Below are 24,208 nucleotides of genomic sequence, written 5' to 3'. Positions count from 1 at the left end.
GAATGTTCAGTGGACGTTTGTGCAGAAATAACTGCTGCAGCTCCTCCAGACCAACAGAGGTTTCCCGTGTCTTGTGAAGTGACGGGGCTCCGCAGAGAGAAACGTTATCGTCTCCGACCAAAACTCCGGCGTCTCCCCTGTTCCCTCCGGCCGCGGGTGGAGGGAGACGAGTTTCTCGCTGCGGAGGAAAAGCCAACACTAGGATCAGCATTGATTCATGGAGAGACCTTGGTCTGGTCAGCTAACATTACTGCCAAGCAGCTGAAATATAGAGTGATATTGTGCTTTTAGCTGACGTGTGTCTCCTCACTGTGTTGAGCGATGCTCCTTCATGTCTATGTAGAACGAGCACAAGTGCCAGCAACAGGACGCTGACTTTAGTTGACTTAACGGACACAGGTGAAGCTGTTAACAAGACATTTATGAAAGCTACAAATAGTCCCTTTAAGTGTTATTTTGTACTGCAACTATATTTTATTTATTTATTTGGCTTAAAAGGTTGTGTGCACAGACATTAGTTTTTTACAAAGAAATAAAAAGATGGGTGCATCAGATTTAGCAGGAAAGCTAAATGTGTGTCCTCTGCTAAAGGAGATAATAAAGGAAGCATTGAAGCTCCTTTCCTTTGGTAAAGGATGCTCCAGTGTGTCCTAAAGGAGATAATAAAGGAAGCATTGAAGCTCCTTTCCTTTGGTAAAGGATGCTCTAGTGTGTCCTCTGCTAAAGGAGATAATAAAGGAAGCATTGAAGCTCCTTTCCTTTGTAAAGGATGCTCCAGTGTATCCTCTGCTAAAGGAGATAATAAAGGAAGCATTGAAGCTCCTTTCCTTTGTAAAGGATGCTCCAGTGTATCCTCTGCTAAAGGAGATAATAAAGGAAGCATTGAAGCTCCTTTCCTTTGGTAAAGGATGCTCCAGTGTGTCCTAAAGGAGATAATAAAGGAAGCATTGAAGCTCCTTTCCTTTGGTAAAGGATGCTCCAGTGTGTCCTAAAGGAGATAATAAAGGAAGCATTGAAGCTCCTTTCCTTTGGTAAAGGATGCTCCAGTGTGTCCTCTGCTAAAGGAGATAATAAAGGAAGCATTGAAGCTCCTTTCCTTTGGTAAAGGATGCTCTAGTGTGTCCTCTGCTAAAGGAGATAATAAAGGAAGCATTGAAGCTCCTTTCCTTTGGTAAAGGATGCTCTAGTGTGTCCTCTGCTAAAGGAGATAATAAAGGAAGCATTGAAGCTCCTTTCCTTTGTAAAGGATGCTCCAGTGTGTCCTCTGCTAAAGGAGATAATAAAGGAAGCATTGAGGCTCCTTTCCTTTGGTAAAGGATGCTCCAGTGTGTCCTAAAGGAGATAATAAAGGAAGCATTGAAGCTCCTTTCCTTTGGTAAAGGATGCTCCAGTGTGTCCTAAAGGAGATAATAAAGGAAGCATTGAAGCTCCTTTCCTTTGGTAAAGGATGCTCCAGTGTGTCCTAAAGGAGATAATAAAGGAAGCATTGAAGCTCCTTTCCTTTGGTAAAGGATGCTGCAGTGTATCCTCTGCTAAAGGAGATAATAAAGGAAGCATTGAAGCTCCTTTCCTTTGGTAAAGGATGCTCCAGTGTGTCCTAAAGGAGATAATAAAGGAAGCATTGAAGCTCCTTTCCTTTGGTAAAGGATGCTCCAGTGTGTCCTAAAGGAGATAATAAAGGAAGCATTGAAGCTCCTTTCCTTTGGTAAAGGATGCTCCAGTGTGTCCTAAAGGAGATAATAAAGGAAGCATTGAAGCTCCTTTCCTTTGGTAAAGGATGCTCCAGTGTATCCTCTGCTAAAGGAGATAATAAAGGAAGCATTGAAGCTCCTTTCCTTTGGTAAAGGATGCTCCAGTGTATCCTAAAGGAGATAATAAAGGAAGCATTGAAGCTCCTTTCCTTTGGTAAAGGATGCTCCAGTGTGTCCTCTGCTAAAGGAGATAATAAAGGAAGCATTGAGGCTCCTTTCCTTTGGTAAAGGATGCTGCAGTGTATCCTAAAGGAGATAATAAAGGAAGCATTGAAGCTCCTTTCCTTTGGTAAAGGATGCTGCAGTGTGTCCTCTGCTAAAGGAGATAATAAAGGAAGCATTGAGGCTCCTTTCCTTTGGTAAAGGATGCTCCAGTGTGTCCTCTGCTAAAGGAGATAATAAAGGAAGCATTGAAGCTCCTTTCCTTTGGTAAAGGATGCTGCAGTGTATCCTCTGCTAAAGGAGATGATAAAGGAAGCATTGAAGCTCCTTTCCTCAGCATTTAGAGGACTCTAACAGCTCTTATCATGGCTGCTGCTGAGATACTGAGAGGGTCATTTCAGTCCGTTAGGAACCGTCCTAAGAGAGAAAAGGACTATTGGACTGCAGCCCAAGAGGGGGCTCTAACATGTAGTGTTCAGGCCTGAGGAAGGCTCTGCTCCGGCCCTGCTGCTGCTGCTGTAATGTAGGTGGAGGTCCAGTAGGTGGAGGCTGTAGTGTGGGTGGATGCAGCAGCTCCAGGTGGGAGGAGACTCTCTTTGTTGTTGTAGTAAAGGGCTGAACAGAGGTTTCGCCTCACGGAGTCATGTTTCTTCTCTCTCAGTGTTCAACCGGTGCAGAAACACAGAAACACAGAAACACAGTTATGATGTTATGATGCAGCAGACTGAGGGTCTTATCTTCGTGCGTCATCAGCAGCAGCAGAAGAAGAAGGAGAAGAAGGAGACCACGTGGTGAAGGAAAACAACCAGCTGAGATGTAAGATGATACTTTGTCACGTTTTCTCTGTTTGTCTCTCCGGTTCTAAAGATAATGCGTCCTGTTGCACAAAGAGAAACTCCCGATGATGCATCATCAGGTCTCTTTAATAATGGAGGTGAAAGTGTTGCTGTATTATAGTGTTATTATAGTGTTATTATAGTGTTATTATAATGTTATTATAATGTTATTATAGTGTTATTATAGTGTTATTATAGTGTTATTATAGTGTTATTATAATGTTATTATAGTGTTATTATAGTGTTATTATAGTGTTATTATAGTGTTATTATAATGTTATTATAATGTTATTATAGTGTTATTATAGTGTTATTATAGTGTTATTATAATGTTATTATAATGTTATTATAGTGTTATTATAATGTTATTATAGTGTTATTATAGTGTTATTATAGTGTTATTATAATGTTATTATAATGTTATTATAGTGTTATTATAGTGTTATTATAATGTTATTATAGTGTTATTATAGTGTTATTATAGTGTTATTATAATGTTATTATAGTGTTATTATAGTGTTATTATAATGTTATTATAGTGTTATTATAATGTTATTATAATGTTATTATAGTGTTATTATAGTGTTATTATAATGTTATTATAGTGTTATTATAGTGTTATTATAGTGTTATTATAGTGTTATTGTAATGTTATTGTAATGTTATTATAGTGTTATTGTAATGTTATTGTAATGTTATTATAGTGTTATTGTAATGTTATTGTAATGTTATTATAGTGTTATTATAGTGTTATTGTAATGTTATTATAGTGTTATTATAGTGTTATTGTAATGTTATTGTAATGTTATTATAGTGTTATTGTAATGTTATTGTAATGTTATTATAGTGTCAGCAGGCTGGCTGCAGCTGAACCTCGACCGGGTGATTCAACACGTGTTCCAGTCTCAGAGGTCTGTTGTCTCTCTGTCTGTGTTTTATCTCTGAAGGATGAATATATAATCTATCTGAAGCTATCTATTATAACACTGTAGTCTGATCAGTAACGTTACACTCAGAGCTACAACACCACATACAGATGAACTCTAATACATACAGGATGAATAATACTGAGCATACAACACACGTGTGTTAATTAAACGGTGTGTTATGGTGCCTGCAGATGGAACTGGTGTTTACGACATGAGAACTGGTGTTTGCGACATGCGTGGCGTTCAAGTGGTTTTAGTCTTGAAGAACGTTGCTAGGCAACATGGACTCCAACAAGAAGACTCCTTGCGCTACTCTTCTCTAATAAAGTTACTCTGACAGGTAGCGTTACTCTGACAGGTAGCGTTACTCTGACAGGTAGCGTTACATCTCCATGTCCAAAGATAAACCAGTTGTTATAGTAACGCTGTCGTAAACACGCAGCTGTTACAGTTTGTGCCCATTACTTATAGTTATCGCTTAATAATCACATTTAAACGAGAACAAATTACAACGTTAACTTTAACTGTCTGCCGTTAAGAAGATACCGAGGCTAACAGTTCAGCAAGCCAGCGAGCGGGAACGTTAACATTAACGTAACTTTAATGTTAACGTAAAGTTAATGTTAAAGCAGGAAATAGACAAAAAAGAAGATGCCGTCGGGGATTTCAACATTTCACTCAAAATGACGAAGACAAATTACTAAAATTAGAAAATAAACTTTGTGTCGGTTAAACAATGAACTCCCAGAGACTCCGCCATTTTCTGAAAACGTCAGCAAATACGTCACAAATCGTGAACTCGGAAATTTCAGAAACTTTCCACTTCCGAGGTCGTGAATACGACATGAGGGGGCGTTGATATGGGCCCAACTCGTAAACACGCTAAACATGCTAAACACGGTAAACACGCTAAACACGGTAAACACGGTAAACATGCTAAACACGGTAAACACGGTAAACATGCTAAACACGGTAAACACGGTAAACATGCTAAACACGGTAAACACGGTAAACATGCTAAACACGGTAAACACGCTAAACACGGTAAACACGCTAAACACGGTAAACACGCTAAACACGGTAAACACGCTAAACACGGTAAACACGCTAAACACGGTAAACACGGTAAACACGCTAAACACGGTAAACATGCTAAACACGGTAAACATGCTAAACACGGTAAACACGCTAAACACGGTAAACATGCTAAACACGCTAAACACGGTAAACACGCTAAACACGGTAAACACGGTAAACACGGTAAACATGCTAAACACGCTAAACACGGTAAACACGGTAAACATGCTAAACACGGTAAACACGCTAAACACGGTAAACACGCTAAACACGGTAAACATGCTAAACACGGTAAACACGGTAAACATGCTAAACACGGTAAACACGCTAAACACGGTAAACACGGTAAACATGCTAAACACGCTAAACACGGTAAACACGGTAAACATGCTAAACACGGTAAACACGGTAAACACGGTAAACATGCTAAACACGGTAAACATGCTAAACACGGTAAACACGGTAAACACGGTAAACATGCTAAACACGGTAAACACGGTAAACACGACCGCATTTGAAGGCATCATTATTTCCTCCGCCAAGGCTGAAGGCGAGGAAGGACGTGATGTTTTCACCGGCGTTGGTTTGTTGGTTTTTCCGTTAGTAGGATTACTGGAGGGGGGGGGGGGGGGGGGCACAATGAACAATCCATTATATTTTGGTGGCGATCCGGATCATGATCTGGTTTCGGGAATTGTTTTTAATAACTCCACTCAGGCTTTAAAACATGCGCAGTGTAACTGATGACGCTCATGACGCGTCACCCAGCCTCCTTCCTTCTGCCTGCAGAGAGAGGGGTGGAGGGGGGGGGGGGGAATGTAGATTCTGCGTTTTTTCACATTAAACTCGGTGAAATCACAGTTGAGTTCGACCAAAGCTCACTTGGTGTTTGTTGGAAAGAGTAACGACGACGGTTTAGGTGAGTTTTACTTTGTTGCTGTCCAGTTTGACTGAAGTGTTTTACGATGTGAAGTCCCGCCCTTTCCGGTGGACCACCATCAACACATGCATCCGGTACATTTTTGCAGTATGCAAGCCAGCACGCTTTTCTGGGTGTTCTGCCCTACGGTAGATACATCACATCGACTGAGCCGCCGAGAGAGCAAAGACAGATGAGACAGCCTGATGACGGCTCGTTGACGTACTGCGACGTGATATTTGAGCAAGAGGATCAAAGTTCGAGGGCTCAATGACGAAGCAGTGTGTCTCAACTGTATGCACACATTGAGACACACTGCTGCGCTGCACACAATGTCTCATCTGACAATAATCTGTCAAACTGAGGAATCGTTTGTAAAAGACAGAATGCACACCCACCTGTCTGTCTGACTGTCTGACTGTCTGACTGTCTGACTGTCTGTCTGTCTGTCTGTCTCAGGTCCAGTGATGGTCTGCTGTAGAAGCCAGAGTATGTGGCTTCAGCTACGATCTCCGCCCCTCCTAACGAGTCCCTGACCCTCTGGATGAACATCAGACAACAGCGATCGGATCGCTCTCTGACCTTAAATGTGATCTAGGTCAGACTCCCTCATTCCTGCTGTAATGGAGAGTCCCGGCCTGCTGTCTCTCATCGTGGCCCTGCTGGGTTTTCTGAGCCCGTGTCTGTCCAGACTGACTCCCAGAGTCTCCTTCCCTCTGGGTGAGTAAAGACTTTGTTCTCCTTTATTCATCCTGCTGGCAAAACAAAAACACTTTTATAAGGGTAGCAACACGGCCGATAAAGACGAGAAGAGGAAGGCCGCGAGCCGCTGTTAAAGCAGTGCACGTTTCTAAAGTTAAAGAAGGATGTGCAAATGTTTTATGAAGTAGACGATGCATTGTGTTTAGTCATTTTTAGACTGACAATAACACTACGCATAAAAAAGGGACTGTGTTGGGTGTGGTCAAGTTGTTGAGGGTCCAGGTGAGAGTAGGGATGCACCGATAACACTTTTTTTCAGAGTACCGATACGAGTACTTCTCTGTGCCTGAAGCCCCTCGTTAACAGCCAGCTGGAGGGTGTGAGCGACACACGGCAGGCTGGGGAGTCCCGCATACGAGGCGGTGCGCCGCCACCGGCTCTAGGTTGGCTTGGAAAGGCTCGGGGCGAAGGTGCTTCCCGGGACCGTGGACAAAGTGTCACCGGGACAGACTGTCCAGAGCGGAGCTCGGCCCACGTAAAAGGTGCCAGGGGTCTACGGCGATGTCGGCAACCCGCCCGACCCGTCTTGAAACACAGACCAAGGAGTCTAACGCATGCGCGAGTCAGAGGGTGCAAGCAGAACCCTGTGGCGCAATGAAAGTGAGGGTGAAGTGGGATCCCGGCCCCGCGGGGTCGGGCGCACCACCGGCCCGTCTCGCCCACACCGTCGGGGAGGTGGAGCGTGAGCGCGTGCGATAGGACCCGAAAGATGGTGACGAGAAGTTAACGTCACGCCGCCGTAAAGTAGTATCGTTGCCCTTGTATCAGAGCCGTTTTGCGAGTACGAGTACATGAGCACAGTATCGGACCCGATACCCGATACTAGTATCGGTATCGGTGCATCCGTAGGTGAGAAGATGAAAAACAAACAGGAAGTCCAGTTTGAGGGCTTATGGGACACCGATACGCTGCACAGCGGTCTTTACACGTATGAAGAAGATTCCACAACAGCAATAATCTCCATCTCAACACCTGAGAGTTAGAGAGCAGAATCAGCACAATGTCATCATGAATATACTACAACATATTACACCTGTATATATTTGACCTACAGAAGTCTTATTGTTTGTTGGTGACATCATCGCTCATTGACTGAAACTGATTTACCGGAGCCTACGGACAAAAACACCTCATCGCCACATTCAGGATGTTTGACATGTGGACGCTGAATGCTCTGAGCAGATCACAGCCTGTTGACATCTAGATGCTTTTAACGGTCTGTGGTTATTGAATGGAAACTAATCAGAGTTAATTGCTGTGAAACAACAGGAAGTCCTGGGAGACATCTCACCTGCTTCAGTATCCACGATGTCAGCAACACCACCACTCTGCTGCTGAGCGAGGACGGAGACGTGCTGTACGTAGGAGCCCGGGACGCTGTGTTAGCGCTGGATGTTAGCCACAAGGACACCATCACACTGAGGACTAAGGTGGGGGAGCAACACTCATAACCTAAACTGAGAAGAGTCATCATTACTTTAGTTCCTAATCACTTCCACTACATTTTAAATGTACAGACCTCTGCTAGCAAACAAACTTTACCTGCCTCGGAGCTTTCAAACTAATCTTTATCGACAACTGTCAACAGCCTGAACGGTCCGCAAGAGCCGCCGGGTGTGTTTCTTTTTCCTATTTCACACATTACAGTGTGATCACATGAATCGTGAGCTTTGTCTTTACATCACATCAATCTCCTCGTTTAGTCGAAGTAGGAAGTACACAACAACATCTCTAACATGGTACAGTGTCACCCAGCTTCAGATGGATGTAGATCTCAGCTGCTCTCCTCTTCTTTCAGCTGGACTGGAGCCCTTCAGAGACAGACATCGAACAATGTTCCATGAAAGGCAAGAAAATGGCAAGTACAGTGATTTGTGCTGATGTAAATGGTAAATGGACTTTGCATTTATATATATTGCGTCTTTCAAGTCTATCGACCACTCAGAGCGGTTTAAAGGACATGTCAGCATTCACACACCGACGGCCTTTGGGAGCATGTTGGGATTCAGTATCTGGCCCAAGGAAACTTCGATCGGTGGACGACCCGTTCTACCTCCGAGCCACAGCCGCCCGCTGATGTACAAATACTGTGAACTGATTAAACTCCAAAGTTCACAATGTCTCCTCTCGACTCAGAGAACCAACCAAACAAGACGAGCCTATCAGTAACACACAGCCACCGTTTACTCTTCCTTTAATGAGCAGAAGAATCACAATGAAGTTTATGTTTAATGGGCAACATGTAGTCTAGGGGTCAGCGACCTTTACTATCAAAAAACAAAAATTAATTATCTGTCTGGAGCTGCAAAACATGTGATCATTGTGATGAAGGTAACACAGTTGATAGTCTAAGTATATAGTATATAAGTCTAATGCAGTGAGGGCCAAAGAGACAATGTACTACAGAGTATTAGGGCCACATTGAGGGAAAACACATCTGAGATTTACACAATAAAAGTCGTAATATTACGAGAATAAAGTCAGAACTTTACTAGAACAAAAGTCCACAGGGAGCCACTGGAGAGGAGCTAACGAGCTGCAGGTTGCTGACCTCTGACCTCTGACCTCTGCTGTAGCAGCAGTCACTAATCTTTAGTTTAGTCAGTGTGATTTCTTAGTGGGTGAAACAGACTTTGACCAGAGATCTTAATGTTCAGTATAATCCAAAGGAACACGCTGCTTCCTGTACTTTCTGGTTTCACTGAGACGTCTGATTTGATGTGTGTTTTTTTTTTTTTAGGCCGACTGTCCCAACTTCATCCGTGTGCTGCAGTTCTTGAACACCACCCACATCTACGCCTGTGGAACATTTGCCTTCAGTCCACGCTGCACCTACATCGTGAGTTTGTTTACACGGACGATGTAAACTGACTGGTTTGTTTAACATTGTGACAGGATGAAGATCTTCACTGTTTAAGGATTTCAACCATTTACAGATTATCTTTACAAGCAGTCGGCTCAATGTGATGAGATGTGATGTGATGTGATGAGATCAGATGAGATGTGATGAGATGTGATGTGATGTGATGTGCTGTGATGTGATGTGATGAGATCAGATGAGATGTGATGAGATGTGATGTGATGAGATGAGATGAGATGAGATGTGATGAGATGTGATGTGATGAGATGAGATGAGATGAGATGTGATGTGATGTGATGTGATGAGATGAGATGAGATGAGATGAGATGTGATGTGATGTGATGAGATCAGATGAGATGTGATGAGATGTGATGTGATGAGATGAGATGAGATGAGATGTGATGTGATGTGATGAGATGTGATGTGATGAGATCAGATGAGATGTGATGAGATGTGATGTGATGAGATGAGATGAGATGAGATGAGATGAGATGAGATGTGATGTGATGTGATGAGATGAGATGAGATGAGATGTGATGTGATGTGATGAGATGAGATGAGATGTGATGAGATGTGATGTGATGTGATGAGATGTGATGTGATGTGATGTGATGTGATGAGATGAGATGTGATGAGATGTGATGTGATGAGATGTGATGTGATGTGATGTGATGTGATGTGATGTGATGAGATGAGATGAGATGAGATGTGATGAGATCAGATGTGATGTGATGAGATGTGATGTGATGTGATGAGATGTGATGAGATGTGTTGTGATGTGATGAGATGTGTTGTGATGTGATGTGATGAGATGTGATGAGATGTGTTGTGATGTGATGTGATGAGATGTGTTGTGATGTGATGTGATGTGATGAGATGTGATGTGATGTGATGAGATGTGATGAGATGTGATGTGATGTGATGAGATGTGATGTGATGTGATGTGATGTGATGAGATGTGATGAGATGTGTTGTGATGTGATGTGATGTGATGTGATGAGATGAGATGAGATGTGATGTGATGTGATGAGATGAGATGAGATGTGATGTGATGTGATGAGATCAGATGAGATGTGATGAGATGTGATGTGATGAGATGAGATGAGATGAGATGTGATGTGATGAGATGAGATGAGATGAGATGAGATGTGATGTGATGTGATGAGATGAGATGAGATGAGATGTGATGTGATGTGATGAGATCAGATGAGATGTGATGAGATGTGATGTGATGTGATGTGATGAGATGTGTTGTGATGTGATGTGATGTGATGTGATGAGATGAGATGAGATGTGATGTGATGTGATGAGATGAGATGAGATGAGATGTGATGTGATGTGATGAGATCAGATGAGATGTGATGAGATGTGATGTGATGAGATGAGATGAGATGAGATGTGATGTGATGAGATGAGATGAGATGAGATGAGATGTGATGTGATGTGATGAGATGAGATGAGATGAGATGTGATGTGATGTGATGAGATCAGATGAGATGTGATGAGATGTGATGTGATGTGATGTGATGAGATGTGTTGTGATGTGATGTGATGTGATGTGATGAGATGTGATGTGATGTGATGAGATGTGATGAGATGTGATGTGATGTGATGAGATGTGATGTGATGAGATGTGATGAGATGTGATGAGATGTGTTGTGATGTGATGTGATGAGATGTGATGTGATGAGATCAGATGAGATGTGATGAGATGTGATGTGATGTGATGAGATCAGATGAGATGTGATGAGATGTGATGTGATGTGATGAGATGAGATGAGATGAGATGTGATGTGATGTGATGTGATGAGATGTGATGTGATGAGATCAGATGAGATGTGATGAGATGTGATGTGATGTGATGAGATGAGATGAGATGAGATGAGATGTGATGTGATGTGATGAGATGAGATGAGATGAGATGAGATGAGATGTGATGTGATGTGATGAGATCAGATGAGATGTGATGAGATGTGATGTGATGTGATGAGATGAGATGTGATGTGCTGTGCTGTGATGTGATGTGATGAGATGTGATGAGATGTGTTGTGATGTGATGTGATGTGATGAGATGAGATGTGATGAGATCAGATGTGATGTGATGAGATGTGATGTGATGTGATGTGATGAGATCAGATGTGATGTGATGAGATGTGATGTGATGTGATGAGATGTGATGAGATGTGTTGTGATGTGATGAGATGTGTTGTGATGTGATGTGATGAGATGTGTTGTGATGTGATGTGATGAGATGTGTTGTGATGTGATGTGATGAGATGTGTTGTGATGAGATGTGATGTGATGTGATGAGATGTGTTGTGATGTGATGTGATGTGATGAGATGTGTTGTGATGAGATGTGATGAGATGTGTTGTGATGTGATGTGATGAGATGTGTTGTGATGTGATGTGATGAGATGTGTTGTGATGTGATGTGATGAGATGTGATGTGATGAGATGTGATGTGATGAGATGTGATGTGATGTGATGAGATGTGATGAGATGTGATGTGATGTGATGAGATGTGATGAGATGTGTTGTGATGTGTTGTGATGTGATGTGATGAGATGTGTTGTGATGTGATGAGATGTGATGTGATGTGATGAGATGTGATGTGATGTGATGAGATCAGATGAGATGTGATGAGATGTGATGTGATGTGATGAGATGAGATGTGATGTGATGTGATGAGATCAGATGAGATGTGATGAGATGTGATGTGATGTGATGAGATGAGATGTGATGTGTTGTGATGTGATGTGATGTGATGAGATGTGATGTGATGTGATGAGATCAGATGAGATGTGATGAGATGTGATGTGATGTGATGAGATGAGATGTGATGTGTTGTGATGTGATGTGATGTGATGAGATGTGATGAGATGTGTTGTGATGTGATGTGATGTGATGTGATGAGATGTGGGAAATGGTATCTCCATGGCAAAAAAATGCCTTCCGTATGTTCCAGCACACGTGCTGGGACAAGTAGTTAAATCTTTAAGTTTAAGCCACCTGGACTATTGCTCACCTGTATGGTCTTCTGCACCGAAAAGCATACTGCGGAAACTACAAATTGCACAAAACAGAGCTGCAAGACTTGTGTTACACTGCCCCATGAGAACGAACACAGACAGCATGCATCATAAACTGTCATGGTTACCAGTAGAGAAAAGACTTGCCTTAAGCACAGCGACATTCTTTAGTAACAGCATTTATTCTACTAAACCCGAGTTTTTATACAGTCAAATTAGCAGATGCAGGGACGTTCACAGTCATTTCACTAGAACAGCGGGTGATGGCCAACTCATGTTACCTCACCCAAAATCGAATGCCTTAAAAAAGACGGTCATTTACTGCGCCATCACTCACTGGAATAGCTGCCCTCTTCACATCCGTCAATCCTCTAACAAATCCACATTCAAATACCATCTACGAATACATTACTTAAACAGCTGATCGATAGTCCAGTGTTGGTCATGTATGGTTTTCTTTGTTTTCTTTGTTCCTTTTTCCCTGATGATGGGCCTTGAGGCTAAACAAAAAAAAACAAACAAAGAAAACAAAAAAAAAAAAAAAAAAAAAAAAAAATTGTGGAAGATTTGTGTATGAATTTGAAATTTGAAATTTGAAATTTATATATGTTTGAAAATTTGAGTGTTATTAGTGTAACACAAATGTGATGTTGTATATAGTATGTATGTGATAAATTAATGTACATGATTTCGGACCCCAGGAAGACTAGCTGGTGCCATTGGTATCAGCTAATGGGGATCCTTTTTAAATAAATAAATAAATAAATGTGTTGTGATGTGATGAGATGAGATGAGATGAGATGAGATGAGATGAGATGAGATGTGATGTGATGTGATGTGATGTGATGAGATGAGATGAGATGTGATGAGATGTGATGTGATGAGATGAGATGAGATGAGATGTGATGTGATGTGATGTGATGAGATGTGATGTGATGAGATCAGATGAGATGTGATGAGATGTGATGTGATGAGATGAGATGAGATGAGATGAGATGAGATGTGATGTGATGTGATGAGATGAGATGAGATGAGATGAGATGTGATGTGATGAGATGAGATGAGATGTGATGAGATGTGATGTGATGTGATGAGATGTGATGTGATGTGATGTGATGTGATGAGATGAGATGTGATGAGATGTGATGTGATGAGATGTGATGTGATGTGATGTGATGAGATGAGATGAGATGAGATGTGATGAGATCAGATGTGATGTGATGAGATGTGATGTGATGTGATGAGATGTGATGAGATGTGTTGTGATGTGATGAGATGTGTTGTGATGTGATGTGATGAGATGTGATGAGATGTGTTGTGATGTGATGTGATGAGATGTGTTGTGATGTGATGTGATGTGATGAGATGTGATGTGATGTGATGAGATGTGATGAGATGTGATGTGATGTGATGAGATGTGATGTGATGTGATGTGATGAGATGTGATGAGATGTGTTGTGATGTGATGTGATGTGATGTGATGAGATGAGATGAGATGTGATGTGATGAGATGAGATGTGATGTGATGTGATGAGATCAGATGAGATGTGATGAGATGTGATGTGATGAGATGAGATGAGATGAGATGTGATGTGATGAGATGAGATGAGATGAGATGAGATGTGATGTGATGTGATGAGATGAGATGAGATGAGATGTGATGTGATGTGATCAGATCAGATGAGATGTGATGTGATGTGATGTGATGTGATGTGATGAGATGTGTTGTGATGTGATGTGATGTGATGTGATGAGATGTGATGTGATGTGATGAGATGTGATGAGATGTGATGTGATGTGATGAGATGTGATGTGATGAGATGTGATGAGATGTGATGAGATGTGTTGTGATGTGATGTGATGAGATGTGATGTGATGAGATCAGATGAGATGTGATGAGATGTGATGTGATGTGATGAGATGTGATGTGATGAGATCAGATGAGATGTGATGAGATGTGATGTGATGTGATGAGATGAGATGAGATGAGATGTGATGTGATGTGATGAGATGTGATGTGATGAGATGAGATGAGATGTGATGTGATGTGATGAGATCAGATGAGATGTGATGAGATGTGATGTGATGTGATGAGATGAGATGTGATGTGCTGTGCTGTGATGTGATGTGATGAGATGTGATGAGATGTGTTGTGATGTGATGTGATGTGATGTGATGAGATGAGATGTGATGAGATCAGATGTGATGTGATGAGATGTGATGTGATGTGATGTGATGAGATCAGATGTGATGTGATGAGATGTGATGTGATGGGATGAGATGTGATGAGATGTGTTGTGATGTGATGAGATGTGTTGTGATGTGATGTGATGAGATGTGTTGTGATGTGATGTGATGAGATGTGTTGTGATGTGATGTGATGAGATGTGTTGTGATGAGATGTGATGTGATGTGATGAGATGTGTTGTGATGTGATGTGATGTGATGAGATGTGTTGTGATGAGATGTGATGAGATGTGTTGTGATGTGATGTGATGAGATGTGTTGTGATGTGATGTGATGAGATGTGTTGTGATGTGATGTGATAAGATGTGATGTGATGAGATGTGATGTGATGAGATGTGATGTGATGTGATGAGATGTGATGAGATGTGATGTGATGTGATGAGATGTGATGAGATGTGTTGTGATGTGTTGTGATGTGATGTGATGAGATGTGTTGTGATGTGATGAGATGTGATGTGATGTGATGAGATCAGATGAGATGTGATGAGATGTGATGTGATGTGATGAGATGAGATGTGATGTGTTGTGATGTGATGTGATGTGATGAGATGTGATGAGATGTGTTGTGATGTGATGTGATGTGATGTGATGAGATGTGTTGTGATGTGATGTGATGAGATGAGATGAGATGAGATGAGATGAGATGTGATGTGATGTGATGAGATGAGATGAGATGAGATGAGATGTGATGTGATGAGATGAGATGAGATGTGATGAGATGTGATGTGATGTGATGTGATGAGATGTGTTGTGATGTGATGTGATGTGATGTGATGTGATGAGATGTGATGTGATGTGATGAGATGTGATGAGATGTGATGTGATGTGATGAGATGTGATGTGATGAGATGTGATGAGATGTGATGAGATGTGTTGTGATGTGATGTGATGAGATGTGATGTGATGAGATCAGATGAGATGTGATGAGATGTGATGTGATGTGATGAGATGTGATGTGATGAGATCAGATGAGATGTGATGAGATGTGATGTGATGTGATGAGATGAGATGAGATGAGATGAGATGTGATGTGATGTGATGAGATGTGATGTGATGAGATCAGATGAGATGTGATGAGATGTGATGTGATGAGATGAGATGAGATGAGATGAGATGAGATGAGATGTGATGTGATGAGATGAGATGAGATGAGATGAGATGAGATGTGATGTGATGAGATCAGATGAGATGTGATGAGATGTGATGTGATGTGATGAGATGAGATGTGATGTGCTGTGCTGTGATGTGATGTGATGAGATGTGATGAGATGTGTTGTGATGAGATGTGATGTGATGAGATGTGATGTGATGTGATGTGATGTGATGAGATCAGATGTGATGTGATGAGATGTGATGTGATGTGATGAGATGTGATGAGATGTGTTGTGATGTGATGAGATGTGTTGTGATGTGATGTGATGAGATGTGTTGTGATGTGATGTGATGAGATGTGTTGTGATGTGATGTGATGTGATGTGATGTGATGAGATGTGATGTGATGTGATGAGATGTGATGAGATGTGATGAGATGTGTTGTGATGTGATGTGATGAGATGTGTTGTGATGTGATGTGATGTGATGTGATGAGATGTGATGTGATGTGATGAGATGTGTTGTGATGTGATGTGATGTGATGAGATGTGTTGTGATGAGATGTGATGAGATGTGTTGTGATGTGATGTGATGAGATGTGTTGTGATGTGATGTGATGAGATGTGTTGTGATGTGATGTGATGAGATGTGATGTGATGAGATGTGATGTGATGAGATGTGATGTGATGAGATGTGATGAGATGTGATGTGATGTGATGAGATGTGATGAGATGTGTTGTGATGTGTTGTGATGTGATGTGATGAGATGTGTTGTGATGTGATGAGATGTGATGTGATGTGATGAGATCAGATGAGATGTGATGAGATGTGATGTGATGTGATGAGATGAGATGTGTTGTGATGTGATGTGATGTGATGTGATGAGATGTGTTGTGATGTGATGTGATGTGATGAGATGTGATGTGATGTGATGAGATGTGATGAGATGTGATGTGATGTGATGTGATGTGATGAGATGTGTTGTGATGTGATGTGATGTGATGTGATGAGATGTGTTGTGATGTGATGAGATGTGATGTGATGTGATGTGATGTGATGTGTTGTGATGTGATGTGATGTGATGAGATGTGATGAGATGTGTTGTGATGTGATGTGATGTGATGTGATGAGATGTGTTGTGATGTGATGTGATGTGATGAGATGTGATGTGATGTGATGAGATGTGATGAGATGTGTTGTGATGTGATGAGATGTGTTGTGATGTGATGTGATGTGATGTGATGAGATGTGTTGTGATGTGATGTGATGAGATGTGATGTGATGTGATGAGATGTGATGAGATGTGATGTGATGTGATGTGATGTGATGTGATGTGATGTGATGAGATGTGTTGTGATGTGATGTGATGAGATGTGATGTGATGTGATGTGATGTGATGAGATGAGATGTGTTGTGATGTGATGTGATGTGATGTGATGAGATGTGTTGTGATGTGATGTGATGTGATGAGATGTGATGTGATGTGATGTGATGTGATGTGTTGTGATGTGATGTGATGTGATGAGATGTGATGAGATGTGTTGTGATGTGATGTGATGTGATGTGATGAGATGTGTTGTGATGTGATGTGATGTGATGAGATGTGATGTGATGTGATGAGATGTGATGAGATGTGTTGTGATGTGATGAGATGTGTTGTGATGTGCTTTGACTTCTCCGTACATCTTTATTTAGTTTGATATCAGCTCGACTTTTTCCTCTTTCCTGTCCAGAACTCGGAGACGTTAACGATGAGCCTGAAGCCTGACGAAGGAAGAGGTCGCTGCCCCTACGACCCCTACCAACGCAACACTGCTATCATCGTAGGTAGGTGAGGCAGCGATGCCACAGCTGCTAGAATCAAACGTTAGCTGAGGCAAGTTGAAAGGAAAATGTGGATGCTACTTTATACCCCTTTCACACCAATGATACCACTTTCACATCATGGTCTCGGACTGCAGCATCTCTAATATTAAACGTTTTCCTGATAGGAAACCAATAACTGTTCCTTTTAAAGGGGCATGGCTTATTATTTCTGCTCTTCAGTATCGTGCTTCTGTTTCTCAGATGGAGAGCTTTACACCGGGACGGTGGCAGACTACAGGGGGAACCGCCCGGTCATCTCCCGCCACCTCAGTGAGGGCCGGCGCGTCGACCTGAAGCTGGACGATACGTTGGGATGGCTGGAGGGTGAGTGACCCCGGTTCTAAATGAAACACATGGTAGTCATAACTGTTGTGAAGAGAACTGTATCAATGAGAATGTAAGAGTGCTGCTGGTTAACATTACTGAAAAGATACGATGAAATAGAACTTTATTAATCCTGAAAGAAAATTACAACAACATAAGAATAAAAACAAAAGTATTACGTGTACAAGAAATGAAACTAACCGCAGCGCCAAATAGAATAACAATGAAAGTCATTTAATGAAATAAGTAAACTAAAATAGAAAAGTAATATTGCGCATGATATTGAACATTAAGTAACATTGGTTATATTGACAGTGATATTTTAGGTGCAGTTTAACAGGATCACGCTGCACTTAACCTCGTTCTTGATTGGAATCAGTATGTGAGGGATAAAAACTGAGAGAATAAAAACAACAAGCGAGAACAGTATCGGTGCCTGCCACGGTTAGAAAGATAAGTTAATTAAAAAAATAAAATATATATATATATAATTAATTATATATATATATATATATATATATATAAATAATTATTTTTATTGTTACTATTTATTTATTATTTTATTTTTATTTTTTCGTCTCGATGGTGAAATGGAACATACGTTGACCACAGCAGTTTAAGAAGTAGTATCATGATTTTAATGAGGTTAGATTTGCCGTCCTAATGCGTGGACTCAAACAACGTAGTGACATCTTTTTATTTGAATGATTTAATGAATGATCTTCGGCATCTTTTGCGATCTGTCTGCTACAGATCCGACCTTCGTCAGCTCCAGTTTCATTCCCGATGAGGAGAAAATCTACTTCTTCTTCAGCGAAGTGGGCAGAGAGTACGACTTCATCGACAAGTTTATAGTTTCTCGTGTCGCTCAGATCTGCATGGTAAGGGTGAAAACAACGGGACGGAGTCGGTTAAGACAACAACAGGTTGCAGTGTGCTGTGTTCTTGCTTGATACCTTCTCCTCCTCCTCCTTTGTGTCAGAGTGATGTTGGAGGTCAGCGGACGCTGCAGCGACGCTGGACCACGTTTGCCAAAGCTCAGCTGTTGTGCCAGTCTGAGAATGAGCTGCCGTACAACGTGATCCAGGACATCGACACCCTCCCACCAGCAGAGGGAGCTCCTGCAGACGACACACTCTTTTATGGCATCTTCACCTCCCAGTGGTCAGTCAGCTAAAGGGCCGTGATCCATACAGTAATCAGAACAGTAATCTACATTCCCTGAAGCTGTGGTGGCCTGTTCCCCCTCAGCATCATGGTTTTGGTGGTGTAACTCTGTGTGAACGCAGCCTGACCCCGGGCTGACATTCTGATTTATCTACACAGATGTTGCTGTAATGTGTGCATCATGTGGATTTTGTCTTTAGCTCTTGTTCATAGTGTCGTTTCTTCCCATTAACTAGGTTTGTGAACTCTGGACGGTCAGCGGTGTGTTCGTTCCGCCTGAATGACATCAAATCAGTTTTCTCTGGTAACTACAAAGTCCTGAACCGGGACACATTACAGTGGAGCACACGGGTCCAAGAGAAGGTCGCAAACCCAGGAGCGGTAAATGATCTCTTCTAATTCATCAGATAGAACTTTATTTATCCCGAGGGAAACTTTCGCAGCATTTGTTGGAAAGTAGGAAAGAGTACGGTGGCCGAGAAGTGTCGAACGTATGCTAAAGCCACGACGCAAATTTTAAAGCCACAACACAAATGCTAAAGCCACGACACAAATGTTAAAGCCACGACACAAATGCTAAAGCCACGACACAAATGCTAAAGCCACGACACAAATGCTAAAGCCACGACACAAATGTTAAAGCCACGACGCAAATGCTAAAGCCACGACGCAAATGCTAAAGCCACGACGCAAATGCTAAAGCCACGACGCAAATGCTAAAGCCACGACGCAAATATTAAAGCCACGACACAAATGCTAAAGCCACGACACAAATGCTAAAGCCACGACACAAATGCTAAAGCCACGACACAAATGTTAAAGCCACGACACAAATGCTAAAGCCACGACACAAATGCTAAAGCCACGACACAAATGCTAAAGCCACGACACAAATGCTAAAGCCACGACACAAATGCTAAAGCCACGACACAAATGCTAAAGCCACGACACAAATGCTAAAGCCACGACACAAATGTTAAAGCCACGACACAAATGCTAAAGCCACGACACAAATGTTAAAGCCACGACACAAATGCTAAAGCCACGACACAAATGCTAAAGCCACGACACAAATGCTAAAGCCACGACACAAATGCTAAAGCCACGACACAAATGCTAAAGCCACGACACAAATGCTAAAGCCACGACACAAATGCTAAAGCCACGACACAAATGCTAAAGCCACGACACAAATGCTAAAGCCACGACACAAATGCTAAAGCCACGACACAAATGCTAAAGCCACGACACAAATGCTAAAGCCACGACACAAATGCTAAAGCCACGACACAAATGCTAAAGCCACGACACAAATGCTAAAGCCACGACACAAATGTTAAAGCCACGACACAAATGCTAAAGCCACGACACAAATGCTAATGCTAAAGCCACGACACAAATGCTAAAGCCACGACACAAATGTTAAAGCCACGACACAAATGCTAAAGCCACGACACAAATGCTAAAGCCACGACACAAATGCTAAAGCCACGTTGCAATGAATTTGCGTTGTGGCGTTTGCATTCGTTTGACCTTCTCGGCCACCGTAGAGAGTGCAAACATAAAGAGTGCCAATAAAAATAAAAATCTATATGTATGAATAAGTTGAATTGAAGTGAATTAGTGGGTTTAATTAACCTCTAAGTTTCATTCTAATACAAATAAATGTAGTTTAATATGTATTAATGTGAAAGTGCCTCTTTGTGTGGTAGTGTGGCCTCCACAACGCGTCTGACAACGCCCTGCGCTTCGTCAAAGAGAACTTCCTGGCAGACGACAGCGTGCAGCCGGTCGGAAGAAGTCTGACGATGGTGTCTGCTGAGCACAACTACAGTCACCTGACCGTCCAGAGAGTCACGGCTGCCAACAACAGAGACTACACCATCCTGTTCCTGCTGACAGGTAGGCCACGTGGGAGGCAGGCCGCTATCACACACTATGTCCTGTTTTTAAGCATCATCTGTTCATAAGGAGAAGCCACACGCTGTAGAACGCTCCATCTTTAATTCAGTGGTTCTCAAACTGCTCTCTCTAGTGGTACGAGGAAGAATCTCTGACTATTGATTCCTCTTATTGATGCTTTCCCACAGTTACGCTGCACAATGATGCAGATGCACGCTGGATCATGTTTCACCCCGGCGACTGTGGACTCCCTGAGGTGCTGTAATAGTATTAAGTCTGTTGTGTTTTCTCTTGTCTTTGTTCCAGAGTCTGGTTACCTTCACAAAGCAGTGCTGCTGCAGAGCGGCGCCCACATCATAGAGGAGGTCCAGGTCTTTGAGCCGCCGCAGCTCATCAAGAGCCTGAAGCTCTCCATACCCAAGGTACACATTTACTTTATTATTTAGACTAGACACCATCAGAGATACCAATCCACAGCTTGACATCTGCTCATCAACGACCTCACGCACCATATATAACCTTCATTTAACAAGGACATCACATTGAGATTAAAACAGCTTTTACAAGTGAGACTGAGCCGAGACAAGGTCAGATGGCAGCACCCTGTTCAGCCAAAGAGCCATTAGAAGATTAGAATATATGAGAGTATACCCACTTCCTCCTCTGTAACCTACCTGGTAGTTCACCCACCTCATCGACGACCAGCACACGACTGGCTACTGCAGAACATTCAGAAAGACTTACTGGATTTAACATTAACCACAAGAGTTTAGCCACAAATTCACAGACTGACTGAACACGGTTCAACCATATACTCAGAGTCTGGTTGGACCCAACTACAGACGAGACACCCGTCCATGTGAATCACCTCACTGATCTCATTTCATACCGTTACAGCAGACATCACGGTCGGGTCAGTCTTCACAGAGCGGGTCATGTGGAACCGTCTCAGCGTCCTGTTGTAGTTGTTCTGATCTCATTCTGTCCCGCTGCAGGGTGTGATCTACGTTGGCACGTCAGAGGGTGTGGTGAGAGTTCCAACAGCCAACTGCTCTTTCTACTGGACCTGTCCTCAGTGTGTTCTGGCCCGAGACCCGTTCTGTGGTTGGGACCCGGCCAGCAGGGCCTGTGTGGAGGCCTCCAGCACCCAGACCAGTCTGTGAGTACCACACCATTCAGCCATTGTGTTGTTGAAAACCTCCAACGCTGGATCCGGTTCTCTTTATACATCCATGTTGACAATGCTTGACAACCGTGTTAGTCCCGTCCCCGGCGCTGATTGGCTAGATTGCTTTTTCAACCAAGAAACTGCCGTTTCATGTGACGATGTCAGAGGAGTCAGTCAACTGGAACTCAGTGGAGTGGACGGATTCAAAGGTCTGGACCCGGCAGACAGACAGCAGCAAAGACAAGGAAACAATAACGGCAATAAACTAACGACAAAAGAAATGGAACTGGCTTTAATATGACCGTTGTACCGGCGTTCTGTACTGACTGTAGTTCTCCCTCCTCAGAGGCCAGGACGTAGACAGAGGGAACATTGAAGAGGCATGCAACACTGCATTTACACACAGAGCCAGGTTTGGTCCAAACAAACTGCCTGCAGGTAAGTGACACTCTGCTCCTCCATCACATTAGCTTTACGCACCCTGCACCCTGCACCCTGCACCCTGCACCCTGCACCCTGCACCCTGCTCCCTGCACCCTGCACCCTGCACCCTGCTCCCTACACCATGCACCCTGCACCCTGCACCCTGCACCCTGCACCCTGCACCCTGCACCCTGCACCCTGCACCCTGCACCCTGCACCCTGCTCCCTCTCTGTTTTAGCTTAGTAATCTGTATATCGTCCTCATGTCCTGCAGGTGAACCGGTGTCGGTGTCTCTGAACGAAGTGGTGCGGCTGCAGTGTCCCGCGGCGTCGCAGCTCTCCCAGCAGCTGTGGGAGCGTCCCAACAGCCGGCTGTCCTCAGACCTGTACCTGCACCTGGAGGATGGGAGTCTGAGCTTCGTGGCCACGCCCGCCACGCTGGGCCACTACCTCTGCCTGTCCACCGAGAACGGCTACCAACAGACGATGGCCGTCTATCACGTCAAACAGAAGAGCAGCCCCGTGGCTCAACCTCCAACCAGCTACGCCTGGCCTCAGACGCACCTGGTACCCACCACGAAGGCCGTGGCCGGGCCCGGGTCTGGACCGCATGCATCTGTGGGACCGAAAAGAACAGAAACGAGACAAGGAGAGACTGAGCCGACGCTGTCCAGCAGGGACGCCCAGCTCACCACTAGACAGCGGGGCAGAAACGTGACCCTGTGGACGAAGGGGTCTGGGCAGAAAGAGGCAGAGCTCCGGGACGGGGAGCTCCGGGACGAGGAGCTCCGGGACGGGGAGCTCCGGGACGGGGAGCTCCGGGACGGGGAGCCCCTGCTGTCGGCCCGAGGACCCTGCTACCTGAAGGAGCTGATGGTCGTGTCGGTTCTACTGGTGCTCTGCCTCAGTCTGCTCATCACGATGCTTCTGTACGTCATCAGACAGCGCTGCCGCGGCCGAACGGCCCCGCAGGCGGGAACTCCAACCAGAGACTCTGACAGAAGGACCCCCGTGGAGCAGGAGGCCCTCAGGGGGAGCCAGTTTCTGAGCAAACGCAACGGACAGGCCAGTGGGCCGGCCTGTAACGGGGCGCTCACCGGCTCTAACGGACATCTGCCCAACACCCCCATCTGACCAGTCTGTTACAGATGAGATCAGAGGCGAGGGGGAGGCCAGCCCAGGTACCAGAACCACCACGGTGACTGTCAGTCAGCCCAGTGGGAGGTTCTGTTTGCACAGCCAAGGACACGGTACATATACCACTGTGGACTCTGATCCGGATGGGTCAGATCTGGATCTAATAGGATGGAAGATGATCTTCCTTTGGTACATAAATGGAGAGATGTTCTGTTGTTGCCAGACACTGAAACACATCGTCTGTTCTGTTCTGAATGTGTGTTTTCACTCACTAGAGAGGCCGAACGCTGATCCAGTCCAGCTGCTTCTTTAAGTATTTTCATAGACTAGTCAGTGTTTAATGCCGAGCCAGCGACCGCTGCAGATACGCATCTCTTTGTACGGGATAATTACATTTTCAAGAGTTCATTCAAAACACATATCAACAGAATTTTATTTTTTTTGCCAAACATATTTTGGAGGAAACATAACTGATGCCGGGTCAGAGGCCCGGTTTACCCCCAGTCCAGTAAGTATGATGTACATGAGTAGGAGGTCGGGGGGGCTGATTCACTA

General features: G+C 43.5%; 1 protein-coding gene across 5 annotated transcripts in view; it reads left to right on the top strand.

Moving 5' to 3' along the window:
• The first annotated feature begins 2,521 nt into the window (after positions 1-2,521).
• sema4ab (sema domain, immunoglobulin domain (Ig), transmembrane domain (TM) and short cytoplasmic domain, (semaphorin) 4Ab) overlaps positions 2,522-24,208 on the top strand; it is a 22,012-nt gene continuing 325 nt past the window's right edge. Inside the window, exons 1-16 of one of the 5 annotated variants that reach the window (XM_074613308.1) lie at positions 2,522-2,729; positions 3,597-3,660; positions 6,134-6,394; positions 7,706-7,866; positions 8,235-8,294; positions 9,177-9,275; positions 17,400-17,493; positions 17,734-17,856; positions 18,610-18,737; positions 18,839-19,020; positions 19,260-19,404; positions 20,736-20,925; positions 21,232-21,347; positions 21,921-22,084; positions 22,440-22,531; positions 22,791-24,208. The exon at positions 22,791-24,208 is cut by the window's right edge and continues 325 nt beyond it. In XM_074613308.1, the coding sequence (XP_074469409.1) occupies positions 6,298-6,394; positions 7,706-7,866; positions 8,235-8,294; positions 9,177-9,275; positions 17,400-17,493; positions 17,734-17,856; positions 18,610-18,737; positions 18,839-19,020; positions 19,260-19,404; positions 20,736-20,925; positions 21,232-21,347; positions 21,921-22,084; positions 22,440-22,531; positions 22,791-23,650 (2,511 nt within the window). In that variant the 5' untranslated portion in view covers positions 2,522-2,729; positions 3,597-3,660; positions 6,134-6,297 and the 3' untranslated portion in view covers positions 23,651-24,208. Of the gene's footprint in view, positions 2,730-2,757; positions 2,905-3,563; positions 3,661-5,456; positions 6,395-7,705; positions 7,867-8,234; positions 8,295-9,176; positions 9,276-17,399; positions 17,494-17,733; positions 17,857-18,609; positions 18,738-18,838; positions 19,021-19,259; positions 19,405-20,735; positions 20,926-21,231; positions 21,348-21,920; positions 22,085-22,439; positions 22,532-22,790 lie in introns of those variants that run through there. The other 4 variants (XM_074613310.1, XM_074613311.1, XM_074613309.1 and 1 more) reach the window with 4 other exon arrangements.

Source organism: Sebastes fasciatus, chromosome 17, assembly GCF_043250625.1.
Source record: "Sebastes fasciatus isolate fSebFas1 chromosome 17, fSebFas1.pri, whole genome shotgun sequence".
Taxonomy (NCBI): Eukaryota; Metazoa; Chordata; class Actinopteri; order Perciformes; family Sebastidae; genus Sebastes; species Sebastes fasciatus.
This window is presented reverse-complemented; position numbering and strand designations above follow the sequence as displayed.